This window comes from Phyllobates terribilis, unplaced genomic scaffold, assembly GCF_046119375.1.
Source record: "Phyllobates terribilis strain yellow unplaced genomic scaffold, ASM4611937v1 Scaffold_3__8_contigs__length_932513732, whole genome shotgun sequence".
Classification (NCBI taxonomy): Eukaryota; Metazoa; Chordata; class Amphibia; order Anura; family Dendrobatidae; genus Phyllobates; species Phyllobates terribilis.
This window is the reverse complement of record NW_027362763.1, coordinates 176,914,963-176,929,681: the sequence shown is the minus strand read 5'-3', so window position 1 is coordinate 176,929,681 and position 14,719 is coordinate 176,914,963. Positions and strand designations below refer to the sequence as shown.

Below are 14,719 nucleotides of genomic sequence, written 5' to 3'. Positions count from 1 at the left end.
AATTTGCCCTAGCATAGTAAGATCGGGGATTCTGGCTTATGAATTGGGATGCATATAAATTTGTTTGCACGACAATATGCTCTAGCAAGCTGTCTGTAAAAAACAAATTAAAAAAATGAATTGGTCCAAAATCTTCCACCTCCACATTTATACCAGGAGTGGCGTTGAAATCAGGGCTGAATGGAGCAGCCGAATCCGAAGCCTCCCATCTGGGAAATAATAATAATAATAATAATAGTTTATTTTTATAGCGCCAACATATTCCGCAGCACTTTACAAATTTTAGGGGGGACTTATACAGACAATACAGAATAAGCATATCTCATATCGAACGGAGTGAGGGCCCTGCTCGCGAGCTTACAGTCTATGAGGAAGTGGGGGAGACACAAAAGGTAAAAAGTACATATATTGTATAATGCAGCCTTGATATACTGAATAGGATAAATAATAATACATGGACTGGTCGCCAGCCAGTATGTGTGCAGTCCTGACAGAGGCTTTTATGTGCATGGTTGGTTTGAACCCGAAGTTGAAGAAGATTTTAATATGGGGGAAAGCTGGGATGGACAGAGTGTGTTTAGGTGATACGCCAGTCTAAAGAAATGTGTTTTTAGGGTTCGCTTGAAACTGTGGGTATTGGGAATTAATCGAACTGTCCTGGGTAGTGCATTCCAGAGAATTGGCGCAGCACGCGAGAAATCTTGGAGACGGGAGTGGGAAGTTCGGATTATGGAGGATTTTAGTTTCAAGTCATTTGCAGAACGGAGGGCACGTGTAGGGTGGTAGACTGAGACAAGGGAGGAGATGTAGGGGGGTACTGAAGCATGGAGCGCTTTGTGGGTAAGCGTGATAAGTTTAAAACGAACTCTATATTGGATGGGCAACCAATGCAATGACTGGCACAGGGAAGAGGCATCTGAGTAGCGGTTGGCGAGGAATATGATCCTGGCCGCTGCGTTCAGGACGGATTGGAGAGGGGAGAGTTTAGTAAGAGGGAGACCGATTAGTAGAGCGTTGCAATAGTCAAGACGAGAATGAATAAGAGCGACAGTAAGAGTTTTTGCCGAGTCAAAGGTGAGAAAAGTCCTGATTCTTGAGATGTTTTTGAGGTGTAGATGACATGAACGAGCGAGTGATTTGATGTGAGGAGTGAAAGAAAGATCTGAATCAAAAATGACCCCAAGACAGCGGGCTTGTAGCTGGGGAGTAATGGTTGAGCCACAAACGGAGATGGCAATATCGGGCACAGGTAGATTAATGGAGGGAGGAAAGACGAGTAGTTCAGTTTTTGACAGATTCAGTTTTAGGTAGAGGGAGGACATAATGTTAGACACAGCAGAAAGACAATCACTGGTCTTTTGTAGTAATGCAGGGGTGATGTCCGGAGCAGAGGTGTATAATTGGGTGTCATCAGCATAGAGATGGTACTGAAAACCGAATCTACTGATTGTTTGTCCAATAGGAGCGGTGTATAAGGAGAAAAGAAGGGGGCCTAGGACTGATCCTTGAGGAACCCCGACAGTAAGAGGAAGTAGGGAGGAGGAGGAGCCGGCAAAAGACACAGAGAAGGAGCGGTCAGAGAGATAAGAGGAGAACCAGGAGAGAACCGTGTCCTTGAGGCCAATAGTGCGGAGCATAGTGAGGAGGAGCTGATGATCCACAGTGTCGAATGCTGCAGAGAGATCCAGGAGAATCAGCAGGGAGTAGTGACCATTAGATTTAGCTGTTAGTAGATCATTAGAGACTTTAGTGAGGGCAGTTTCAGTAGAATGTAAAGAGCGGAAACCAGATTGTAAAGGGTCAAGAAGAGAGTTGTCTGAGAGATAGCGGATTAGACGGGAGTGGACCAGGCGTTCCAGGAGTTTAGAGATAAAGGGAAGATTTGAAACAGGTCTGTAGTTGGCCGTGCAGTTCTGGTCGAGGGATGGTTTTTTAAGTAATGGTTGTATGCTGGCGTGTTTAAAAGAAGAGGGAAAGATACCAGATGAGAGGGAAAGGTTGAAAATTTTAGTTAGGTGAGAGGTGACAGCTGGAGCAAGGGACTGAAGGAGATGTGAGGGAATAGGGTCGCTGGTGCAGGTGGTAGGGCGAGAAGATGTACGGAGCCTGATCACTTCATCTTCCGTGACTGGTTCGAAGTCAGAAAATGAGCAAGATACAATGTGGCGGGGGGGAGCATGCATAACATTTGGGGATTGGGAGAAAATTTCCTGTCGGATATGGTCAATTTTTTCTTTGAAATAGTTAGCCAGATCGTCAGCGCTGAGGTCGGTGGTCGGGGCCTGTGCTGTTTGATTGAGGAGAGAATGAAACGTGTCAAAGAGTCGTTTAGGATTATTGGAAAGTGAGATGATGAGGTTGTTAAAGTAGGTTTGTTTGGAGAGGTGAAGGGCAGAGTTATATGTTTTCAGCATAAATTTATAGTGGAGGAAATCTTCGGGCAGATTTGATTTTCTCCACAGCCGTTCAGCGCACCTGGAGTACCTCTGGAGAAGACGTGTTTGAGGCGTGTGCCAGGGTTGTCGCCGTCTATGCCGAATTGTTCTTTGTGTAGGAGGTGCGGCTTCATCCAGGGCGCATAGCATTATTTTGTTATAATGCTTCAATGCAGAGTCGGGACATGAGAGGGAGGAGATTGGGGCCAATGATGATTGCAACCTTTTTATAAATTTCTGGGTGTTAATGGCGCGTAAATTTCTATAAGTGTGGACGGTGGGAGTGTCTTGAGTAGAGTCACAGTTCTTGACAGAGAATGAAAGAAGATTATGGTCAGAGAGTGGAAGGGGAGAGTTAGTAAAGTCATGTACTGAGCAAAGCCGGGAGAAGATCAGGTCCAATGTGTTCCCGTCCTCATGTGTAGGAGAATTAGCAAGCTGTGAAAGGCCGAAGGAGGAGGTTAATGATAAAAGATGCGTGGCAGATGGGGAAAGAGGATCGCCAATTGGGATGTTAAAGTCTCCCATGATTATCGTGGGGATGTCGCAGGATAGAAAATTTGTAAGCCAGGCAGCAAAGTGATCCAGGAATTGACGGGGGGGACCTGGGGGGCGATAGACAACCGCCACTCGCAGGGAGAAGGGCCGGTAGAGTCTGACTGTGTGGGCCTCAAAGGACGGGAAGATAAGGGAGGGTACAGGGGGGATAACCTGAAAAGTACATTTTGTTGAAAGAAGCAGACCAACATCTCCACCTGATCTGTTGTCAGGTCGCGGGGTATGAGAGAAATGTAGGCCACCATAGGAGAGAGCTGCAGCGGCGGTGGTGTCCGACTGCTGGATCCAGGTTTCAGTGAGAGCCAGAAGGTTGAGGGAATTAGAGAGGAAAAAGTCATGGATGTAAGAGAGTTTATTACAAGCTGAGCGTGCATTCCAAAGGGCACAGTTGAATGAGACAGAAGATATGCAGGGAATATTAATGAGATTAGCAGGGTTTCTGAATGTAACAGGGAAAGAGTTAGTGTTATTATTACTGGAGGGTCCTGGGTTGGGAGAAATATCACCTGCGACTAATAGAAGGAAGATACAGAGAGTGAGCAGATGATTGAGTGATTTGTGAGAGCGTTTCCTGCGTTGTATGGTGGGAATGAATGGATCTGCGTGGTATAACATTGTGAAGAGAGCATGACAACTGTACATAGGAGAAGAGAGGAGTGAGGGATTAATATGGATGAAGTGTGCCGCATTTGTGGGAGAACGGTGAATGTGGATGATTGTAGCAACCAGAAAATAAATGGCACAGATACAAATGGTGAATACTGTTTGCCAAAAAGATGACCTGGAAGCAAGTTTGTTGGTTTGTCTTGCATGTCTTACCTGTCTCCTGCCCTGTCCAACTGCCATTTTCTAACTGCCAGGGCACTTTGCTAAATTATGGCACTTCGATAAAGTATGCATAAATGCTATATGCATAAATGCCCCCGCATAAATGCTGCCCCTTAACTAAGTCTCAATATATAGGGACGTATCTGCTTAGATCTGCACAGATTTAACTCATTAACAATCAATCACTAGCTTAAAAGACAACAGGAGACCATAAAGTGCAGGGAAAAAAAAAAAAAAAAAACAGACTAGCAAACTCGGCATGGATCATAAACTCTTAAAGTAAGTGTGATGACCTTTAAGTATCATGGAATAAAAAAGGTAGAGGAGTGAAAAAATATATACCAGAAATTGATAGGCTACAGAGCATTGCATGGAGATATAATGCAGTTTTCAGGACAGATCACACAAGCAGTGAAAAATATGTACCAGAAATTGATAGGCTGCAGAGCATTGCATGGAGATACAAGGCAGTTTTCAGGACAGATCACACAAGCAGTGAAAAATATATACCAGAAATTGATAGGCTGCAGAGCATTGCATGGAGATACAAGGCAGTTTTCAGGACAGATCACACAAGCAGTGAAAAATATATACCAGAAATTGATAGGCTGCAGAGCATTGCATGGAGATACAAGGCAGTTTTCAGGACAGATCACACAAGCAGTGAAAAATATATACCAGAAATTGATAGGCTGCAGAGCATTGCATGGAGATACAAGGCAGTTTTCAGGACAGATCACACAAGCAGTGAAAAATATATACCAGAAATTGATAGGCTGCAGAGCATTGCATGGAGATACAAGGCAGTTTTCAGGACAGATCACACAAGCAGTGAAAAATATATACCTGTAAGAAGAGAAGAAAGATGAATATTAGCAATGCCATTTTCTAACTGCCAGGGCACTTTGCTAAATTATGGCACTTCGATAAAGTATGCATAAATGCTATATGCATAAATGCCCCCGCATAAATGCTGCCCCTTAACTAAGTCTCAATATATAGGGAAATGCTAGATCATGTGGCAAAGCCCCTTGTACACTGGGGTGCGCCAATTCACTAGTAGCAGGGACAGCGCTTGTACTGAGCAGTGTTCCCTGATTTGGAGACGTTTCTCCAGTAGAGCTATTTGCCCCTATTGCTGTACTGGTCCTTGGGCTTGAGGATGAATCATAGAATCATAGAATGGTAGAGTTGGAAGGGACCTCCTGGGTCATCTGGTCCAACCCCCTGCTCAAAGCAGGATTCACTAGATCATCTCAGACAGATGTCTGTCCAGCCTCTGTTTGAAGACGTCCATTGAAGGGGAACTCACCACCTCTCGTGGCAGCCTGTTCCACTCATTAATCACCCTAACTGTCAAAAAGTTTTTTCTAATATCTAATCTGGGTCTCCTCCCATTTAGTTTCATCCCATTGCTTCTAGTCTTTCCTTGTGCAAATGAGAATAAAGATGATCCTTCTACAATGTGACAGCCCTTGACATATTTGTAGACAGCTATTAAGTCTCCTCTCAGTCTTCTTTTTTGCAAGCTAAACATTCCCAAATCCTGCAACCGTTCCTCATAGGACATGGTTTGCAGACCAGTCACCATTCTGGTCGCTTTTCTCTGAACTTGCTCCAGTTTGTCTATGTCTTTTTTAAAATGTGGTGCCCAAAACTGTACACAGTATTCCAGATGAGGTCTGACCAAAGAGGAGTAAAGACCGATAATGACTTCACGTGATCTAGACTGTATGCTTCTGTTAATACATCCCAGAATTGTATTTGCCTTTTTTGCTGCTGCATCACACTGTTGACTCATGTTCAGTCTATGATCTATTAGTATACCTAAGTCTTTTTCACATGTACTGTTGCTTAGCTCTATTCCTCCCATTCTGTATATGCTTTTTTCATTTTTATTGCCCAGATGTAGTACTTTGCATTTTTCCCTGTTAAAAACCATTCTGTTGGTTGCTGCCCACTGCTCCAGTTTATTTAGGTCTTTTTGAATCCTCTCTCTCTCTTCTCTAGCATTAGCTATCCCTCCTAGCTTTGTGTCATCAGCAAATTTAATCAGCTTACCCTCAATTCCTTCATCTAAATCATTGATAAAGATGTTGAACAATACAGATCCCAGGACGGAGCCCTGTGGTACCCCACTTGAGACATTCATCCAGCTGGATGTGAAGCCATTTACAACCACCCTTTGAGTCCGATCACTAAGCCAGTTATGAATCCACCTAACAGTTGCCTGGTCCATTGCATACTTGGTCATTTTTTCAATAAGGATGGTGTGAGATACTTTGTCAAATGCTTTGCTGAAGTCAAGATATACTATATCTACAGCATTTCCCTGATCCACCCAGTCAGTGATTCTGTCATAGAAGGAAATTAAGTTAGTCTGACATGACTTGTTAGTTACAAACCCATGCTGACTCTGGTTAATCACTTCATTCTTATCCATGTACTTACATACATGTTGTTTAATAATTTGTTCAAAGATCTTTCCTGGTATAGAAGTCAGACTCACCGGCCTATAGTTCCCTGGGTCCACCTTCTTCCCCTTTTTGAAGATAGGAACAACATTTGCTCTTCTCCAGTCTTCTGGGACTTCTCCTGTTCTCCAAGAATTTTCAAAGATTATGGAGAGTGGTTCTAAAATTTCTTCTACGATCTCCTTCAGTACTCTGGGGTGTAATTCATCTGGACCTGGAGACTTGAACTCATTTATGTTAGCTAAATATTCCCTCACAATCTTTCGGTTTACAGATAACTTGGATTCCTCTATTCCTTTAAAAGGACAGTGAAGATCAGTTGATGTTACATTTTCTTTCTGAGAGAAAACAGATGCAAAATAGGAATTAAAAAGTTCGGCCTTCTCAACATCCTCTCTTACCATTTCTCCATTTTCATCCTGTAAAAATCCTATAGCATCTTTGACTTTTCTTTTACTTTTGACATACCCCCAAAATCCTTTTTTATTGCTTTTGACATCTCTTGCAAGCCTTAATTCATTGTCAGCTTTAGCTGATGGAACAGAATCACTGCTCATTTCTGAGCTCTCAGTGTCGCCGCTACTAAAGCCCTCAAAATCCATATCTCCATCTGAGATTGCACTGTCATCAGTGTCAGAACATAGCAGGGCATACACCTCTTCTGCGGTATAAGTCTGACGGGCCATTTTATTTTTATATTTTTTGACTGGACTGACCGGACTGGACTGACTGGACTGGACTGACCGGACTGACCTGACAGGACTGACTGACCTGACAGGACTGACTGATCTGACAGGACTGACTGACTGATCTGACAGGACTGACTGGACTGATCTGACAGGACTGACTGATCTGACAGGACTGACTGACTGACAGATCTGACAAGACTGACTGACTGAGAGATCTGACAGGACTGACTGACTGGACTGATCTGACAGGACTGACAGATCTGACAGGACTGACTGACTGACAGATCTGACAGGACTGACTGACAGATCTGACAGGACTGACTGACTGACAGATCTAACAGGACTGACTGACTGATCTGACAGGACTGACTGACTGACAGATCTGACAGGACTGACTGACTGACAGATCTGACAGGACTGACTGACTGACAGATCTGACAGGACTGACTGACTGACAGATCTGACAGGACTGACTGACTGATCTGACAGGACTGACTGACTGATCTGACAGGACTGACTGACTGATCTGAAAGGACTGACTGATAGATCTGACCGGACTGACTGACTGACAGATCTGACCGGACTGACTGACTGACAGATCTGACAGGACTGACTGACTGACAGATCTGACAGGACTGACTGACTGACAGATCTGACAGGACTGACTGACTGACAGATCTGACAGGACTGACTGACTGACTGATCTGACAGGACTGACTGACTGATCTGACAGGACTGACTGATAGATATGACCGGACTGACTGATAGATCTGACCGGACTGACTGATAGATCTGACAGGACTGACTGACTGACAGATCTGACAGGACTGACTGACTGACAGATCTGACAGGACTGACTGACTGACAGATCTGACAGGACTGACTGACTGACAGATCTGACAGGACTGACTGACTGATCTGAAAGGACTGACTGATAGATCTGACCGGACTGACTGATAGATCTGACAGGACTGACTGACTGATAGATCTGACAGGACTGACTGACTGATAGATCTGACAGGACTGACTGACTGATCTGACAGGACTGACTGACTGATCTGACAGGACTGACTAATCTTAACTCTTACTTTCTTTTTTATTTTATTTTTTTCACTTTAACTGTGGCAAGGCTGACAGCTCTTGTCACAGTGTTTTTCCTCTGCTCTCTCACTGAGATCGGAGGAGAAACAGTGTATTTATCAGGCAGATCGCCCGGGAAAGTTTGTTGCTAAAACAAACTTCCCTGGTGATCTCTCTGATTGGCTGGTGTGACACTGACATCATCGAGACCTGAGCCAATCAGGTCTCGATGATGTCAGAGGTCACAGCACCGGGATCCCCGCCGCTCCTGAGGTATGTGGGGGGTCCCGATCGCCGACCACCCGCTGTCACTATGTTTTAAATGCCGCGATCGCTATGGATCGCGGCATCTAGAAGATAGGAACAGGTTAACATCATGGGGACCTGATCCATTCAGGTCCCCATGATGCCACATGTCAGAGCTATCGCTCTGAACCGGTACCGCAGTGCTTTATTCTGGGTGTTGTGGTTTTTTTAAATACTTTACTAGAAATTCATGGCGGTCATGTCTAATATTGGCGTGACCCCATGAATTTCGGGCTTAGGGCCAGCTGATAATACAAAGCTGGCCCTAACCCCTTTATTACCCAGTGAGCCACCGCACCAGGGCCCTGGATGAGCTGGATACAGCGCCAGAAGATGGCGCTTCTATGAACGCGCCATTTTCTGGGGTGGCTGCGGACTGCAGTTCGCAGCAGGGGGGGCCCACAAAGCTTGGGCCACCCTGCGCTGTGGATTCCAGCCCCCAGCTGCTTAGTTATACCTGGCTGGACACAAAAATAGGGCGAAGCCCCACGTATTTTTTTTTTTTACTTATTTCATGAAATTCATGAAATAATAATAAAAAAAAGGGCTTCCCTATATTGTTGTGTCCAGCCAGGTACAAATAGGCAGCTGGGATTTGGGGGCAGCCCGTTCCTGGATGCTGTACCTGGCTGGCATACAAAAATATGGCAAAGCCCACGTCAAAATTTTTGGGAAAAATTAATTAAAAAATAAATAATAATTTAGGGACTGCATCTTTATTAACCCCTCATGTGTCATTTAGTGTTAAAATAAAGGATTTATTAAAAAAAAATTGGCGTGGGATCCCCCATAATTTTAGTCTCTAGCGGAGGTTAAGCAGATGGCTGGGGCAGATGTTTGAAGCCTGGGAAGGGGGTAATACCCACGGAGCTTCCCAGGCTACTAATATCAGCCCCCAACTGAATACTTAGCCTTTACTAGCTATTAAAATGGGAGACCCCCCAAAAAAAATGACGTGGGGTCCCCCCTATTTTAATAGCTAGCAAAGGCTAGGCAGACAGCTGGGGGCTGATATTAATAGCCCAGGAAGGGTGCCATGAATATTGGCCCCCTCCCAGGCTAGAAACACCAGTCGTCAGCCACCCCAGAAATGGCGCATCCATATGATGCGCCAATTCTGGCACTTAGCCTCGCTCTTCCACGCTGCCCTGGTGCGGTGACAGGGGGTAATAGTGGTGGGGTTCATTTCAGCGCCAGCTGCCATGAAGCCCAGGTTAGTAATGATGGGCATCTATAAGACACCCCCATTACTAACCTACAAAGTGTTAAAAAGAAAAAACACACACTACACCCAGAAAAAAATAATTTATTTGAAATAAAACACAACATTTTATTTAATTCTTAGTTTACAAAAAAAAAATAGTTACCTGTCCACGTTCCTGCGCTGATCTCCCATGCACAGCTGTCACATCTGGAGATGGTGACAGCTGTGCATGGCTGCTGTAAGCTCATGCTGCCGGGAACACGTCCGCTCCCGGCAGCGTGAGCCCTGACTGAGGTCACCGGAGTGCATTCAGTCAGCGCTGCTCCGGAGACCTCCTTTACGGCACTGCTGTACCGTGGGAATTTCTCACGGTCAGCGGGGTCGTAAAGGAGCTAACCGGAGCAGCGCTGCCTGAACTCCGGCGAACCCGCTTATGCAATGACAGGGCTGCTTTACGGCCCCGTCATTCTAGCGGCGGCAGTGGTTCAGAGCGGTCTCATACTATGTGGCTGCTCTAAACTGGAGATCATCGTGGGACTACTACGGAGGGGTAAGGATAAGATTGTGGTTTATTATTTTATATTTTATTACAGGAGATCGATAGCTTCGGGGAATTAGGTGTCTAGGTGAGTATAGGTGTAGTTTTTTATTTTTTACTTTATTTTAGGTGGCGATCAGCGGGGACAGGTAATGTATAAACTAATTTATTTTAGGTAACCACTGGCCACCAATGACATGTATTTAAATATTATTGGGGACCAAAAACAAATATATATGGGGGCCTAAAAAAATAAAACATTTGTATAGGGGCCAAATAACATATGGGGCAGTTTAAATAGCAGGTTCAGGCTGATGGGAACTACTGCTCCCATCGAGCTGATCCTGCTGGCACGAGTGGACGGGGGACAGACATAGGCCGATGGGAGTATTAGTGTCACATCGGCCTATGTCTGCCTGCACGCACACACCCGCAGACATCGCACAGACACCGCGCACACCCGCAGACATCGCACAGACACCGCACACACCCACAGACATCGCACAGACACCCTGCACACACTCGCAGACATCGCACAGACACCGCGCACACACTATTCATGACGGGTCTGATGGTCTGGGAGGTGAGGCTGACCTGTGTGGCCGTGGGAAAGTTCATGTGAGTTCATGCAATGCAGTCAAGCATGAACTCACATGAACCCTCTGAGGGCACCGCGGCTACTTCAAATGAACAGCTGATCAGCATCAGGTGATACCTCAGCTGTTCATTTGAAATAACAGGCGGGAAAGCGCAGCACAGAACGGGAAAGCCGGCGGTGAAGTCTTTTCACTGCCGGCTTCCCCGCCCGGGTCCTTTGCTCCCCGCTCCATGGTGCTGCGCTACCCCCGCCCGGTCCTAACTTATGATCAGGATGGGGGGAGCGGAGGATCGGGGTGGGAGGCTGCGGGAAGCAGTATGGGGCTGTGTGATTGTTTAAAAGCCGACGGCTTTTTACCGCCCGCCGGCTTTTAATCAATCAGGAGAATTCTCTCACGCTGGGATGGCATTCTGATGACAGGCTGGATCGCAGCTGAGCGCTGCCATCCAGCTTGTCATCCTTCAGAGACACTGCAGAGCGCAGGCATTATGGGAACTTCCGATTCCGGTATTCGATATTCTAAAAGTATCGGAATTCCGATACCGCGAATATCGGCCGATACCCGATATTTCAGTATCGGAATGCTCAACACTAGTGATAATACCTCTGGAACGCTTCAACGGATCCCAGTGATTCTGAGATTGTTTTTTCATGACATATTGTACTTCATGATAGTAGTAAAATTTGTTTGTTACAACTTGAGTTTATTTGTGAAAATATCGGAAATTTGGCAAAAATTTAGCAATTTTCAAACTTTTATTTCTTATGCCCTTAAACCAGAGAGTCATGTCACACAAACTTGTTAATAAATAACATTTCCCACATGTCTACTTTACATCTGCATCATTTTTTAAACATTTTTTTTGTTAGGGAGTTAGAAGGGTTAAAAGTTGATCAGCAATTTCTCATTTTTCCAACAAAATTTACAAAACCATTTGTTTTGGACCTCATCATATGTGAAGTGACTTGGGGGACATATATGACATAACATCCAAAAGTGACACCATTCTAAAAACTGCGCTCCTCAAAGTCCTCAAAACGACATTCAAAAAGTTTATTAACCCAAAAGGTGCTTCAAAGGAACTAAAGCAATGTGTAAATAAAAATTAACATTTAATTTTTTTCACAAAATTTTTTACTGTAGCCCCAATTTTTTTATTTTCATAAGGGTAACAGGAGAAAATGGACCCCAAAAATTGTTGTACAATTTCTCCTGAGTATGCTAATACCTTATACAGGTGCATCTCACTAAATTAGAATATCATCAAAAAGTGAATTTATTTCAGTTCTTCAGTACAAAAAGTGAAACTCCTATACTATATAGAGTCATTACAAACAGAGTGATCTATTTCAAGCGTTTATTTCTGTTAATGTTGATGATTATGGCTTACAGCCAATGAAAACCAAAAATTCATTATCACAGTAAATTAATATAATTAACAAAAAACACCTGCAAAAGTTTCCTAAGCATTTAAAAAGGTCCCTTATTCTGTTTCAGTAGACTCCTCAATCCCGGGGAAGACTGCTAACTTGACAGATGTCCAGAAGGCAGTCATTGACACACTCCACAAGGTCCCAGAGTTCCAATTTTCATTTGAAAATCAAGGTCCCAGAGTCTGGAGGAAGAGTGGAGAGGCACACAATCCAAGCTGCTTGATGTCTAGTGTGAAGTTTCCACCATCAGTGATGGTTTGGGGAACCATGTCATCTGCTGGTGTAGGTCCACTGTGTTTTATCAAGACCAAAGTCAGCGCAGCCGTCTGCCAGGAAATTTTAGAGCACTTCATGCTTCCCTCTGCTGACCAAGCTTTTTTGCAAATGGAAAATTAATTCTCCAGCAGGACTTGGCACTTGTCCACACTGCCAAAAGTACCAATACCTGGTTTAAAAACAACAGTATCACTGTGCTTGACTGGCCAGCAAACTCGGCTGACCTTAACCACATGTATTGTCAAGAGGAAGATGAGAGACACCAGACCCAACAATGCAGACGAATGGAAGGCTCCTATCAAAGCAACCTGGCTTCCATAACACCTCAGCAGTGCCACAAGCTGATTGCCTCCATGCCACGCCACATTGATCCAGTAATTGACGCAAAGGATCCCCGACCAAGTATTGAGTGCATTTACTGCACATACATTTCAGTAGGCCAACATTTTGGATTTTAAAAACATTTTTCAAGCTGTTGTTATAAAGTATTCTAATTTACTGAGATAATGACTTTTGTGTTTTCACAGTGTAGCTGGGTGCCTACCAATGCCTCATTATAAAATATTGTCAGGTAAGGTAGTAATTTTTCCTTAGACGTTTCATAATAAAAGGGGGTGAGGCCATCGGGTCTCGGACACTTATTTTTTGGGGATTAAGATATGGCTTCTAAAATCTCTTGCTCCGAGATGGGTGTGTTTAAGGTTTTAGTTTGATCCTCTGAGAGAGTGGGGAGAGAGATGTTTTTCAAAAAGGAGGCTATGTTCTGTTTTTTTGAACTGTTGTTAGAATCTGGAGACTTGGGGCCAAGATTATATAATCCTTCATAGAACTTTTTAAACTCAAGGGCTATATCCTTTGTTTTATATAAGGTGACATTTGTACTGTTCTTCATTCGGTTGATAAAGGATCTTATCTTATTGCGTTTTAGTTGGGCTGTCATAAACTTAGTAGGTTTATCTCCATGAGCGTAATATTTGAATTTTGTATGAAGATAGTTTTTTGCAGATTGCATGTTCAGGAGGTTGCATAATTTTGTTCGTAATGCTGTTAACTGGGAAAAGCGATCAGGGTCTAAATTCTTTTTATGTAATTTTTCTAATTTATTTATTTCTTCTAATAAAGATGACGCTTCTTTTTCTTTTTCCTTTCTTTGGTAAGCAGATATTGCTATGACCTCTCCACATACATATGGTTTGTGAGTTTCCCAAAGGGTCTGGGGCGAGACTTCTCCATTGTCATTATGCCGAAAATATTCAGACAATTTGTCTTTTATCCTGGTTATATTTTTGTCGGACTTTAATATAATATCATTCAATCTCCAATTATTTTCTGTTTTTGGGATAGAGGGGACAGTGAACGTAATCTCAATCGGAGAATGGTCCGAGAATATATGAGTTTTAATTTTTGGGTTTATACAGTACTTTGTATATGGTGTTTGGAGCATTAGATAATCTATCCTTTGGTATGTTTTATGTGGGGCCTAGAAATGTATGTAATCTCTCTCTGGTGTGCACTAATCTCCAGACGTCAAGCAGTTGGGCAGCTTGTAGTCTCTTTTTAAGTTTGATAAGTGCTTTACGTGATATAACAGATTTACCTGTAGACGTGTCTATTTCGGGCTCTAGTGCAACATTGAAATCTCCTCCAAGAATTACGATTCCCTCTGCAAACTCTATGAGAAGTTCCAAAGTGGCGATCAGCCAGATGATTTGATTTGTATTTGGTGCATATATAAAACCTAACGTGACACGTGTGTTTCCTAAGAGCCCCTTGACAAAAATGATCCTACCTTCTTCATCTGCATACTTATCTGTCAATGTGAAGGGTGTTTGTGAATTTATGCTAATACTTACTCCCCTTGAATTCCCAGATGGGGATTGACTATGAAACCAGGGGGAGAAGAAAGTTCTGGATAGATTAGGAATATGTAATTTCCTGAAATGTGTTTCCTGGAGGAGACAAATGTCAATTCTCTCCTTTTTGAAATATTTAAGAATCTGTCCTCTTTTAGAGGGGGAGTTTAATCCTCTAACATTGTATGATATGAGTTTGACATGTGCCATGTTGGGGGAGGGGGGTTGTAAGAACAGCATTTATTAGTACGCTCACTGATACTGAAGAGTTGAAAGAGTTTAATCTGAGGACTCTGATAACCCATATTGGTAGACAGTAGGGGTAAGGGTGGAAATTGGGACAAGAAAAACTTTGGATGTGGGTGGACGACAAAGAATTGGCTAAGAAATTAGCTAGGTATATGAGAGCAAGGTATATATATGGGTGCAACAGGCATCCCATCATG

At 43.7% G+C, this 14,719-nt stretch overlaps 1 protein-coding gene across 3 annotated transcripts in view; it reads right to left on the bottom strand.

The window, feature by feature from the left end:
• LOC141258968 (galactose-3-O-sulfotransferase 2-like) overlaps window positions 1-14,719 on the bottom strand; it is an 85,382-nt gene that overhangs the window by 49,429 nt on the left and 21,234 nt on the right. For 2 of the 3 annotated variants that reach the window (XM_073674297.1, XM_073674298.1), the window contains one exon: window positions 6,331-6,633. The exons of the other annotated variant lie outside the window; for it this stretch is intronic. In XM_073674297.1, coding sequence (XP_073530398.1) covers window positions 6,331-6,386 — 56 coding nt within the window. In that variant the 5' untranslated portion in view covers window positions 6,387-6,633. The remainder of the gene's footprint in view (window positions 1-6,330; window positions 6,634-14,719) is intronic. 3 annotated transcript variants of the gene reach the window in all.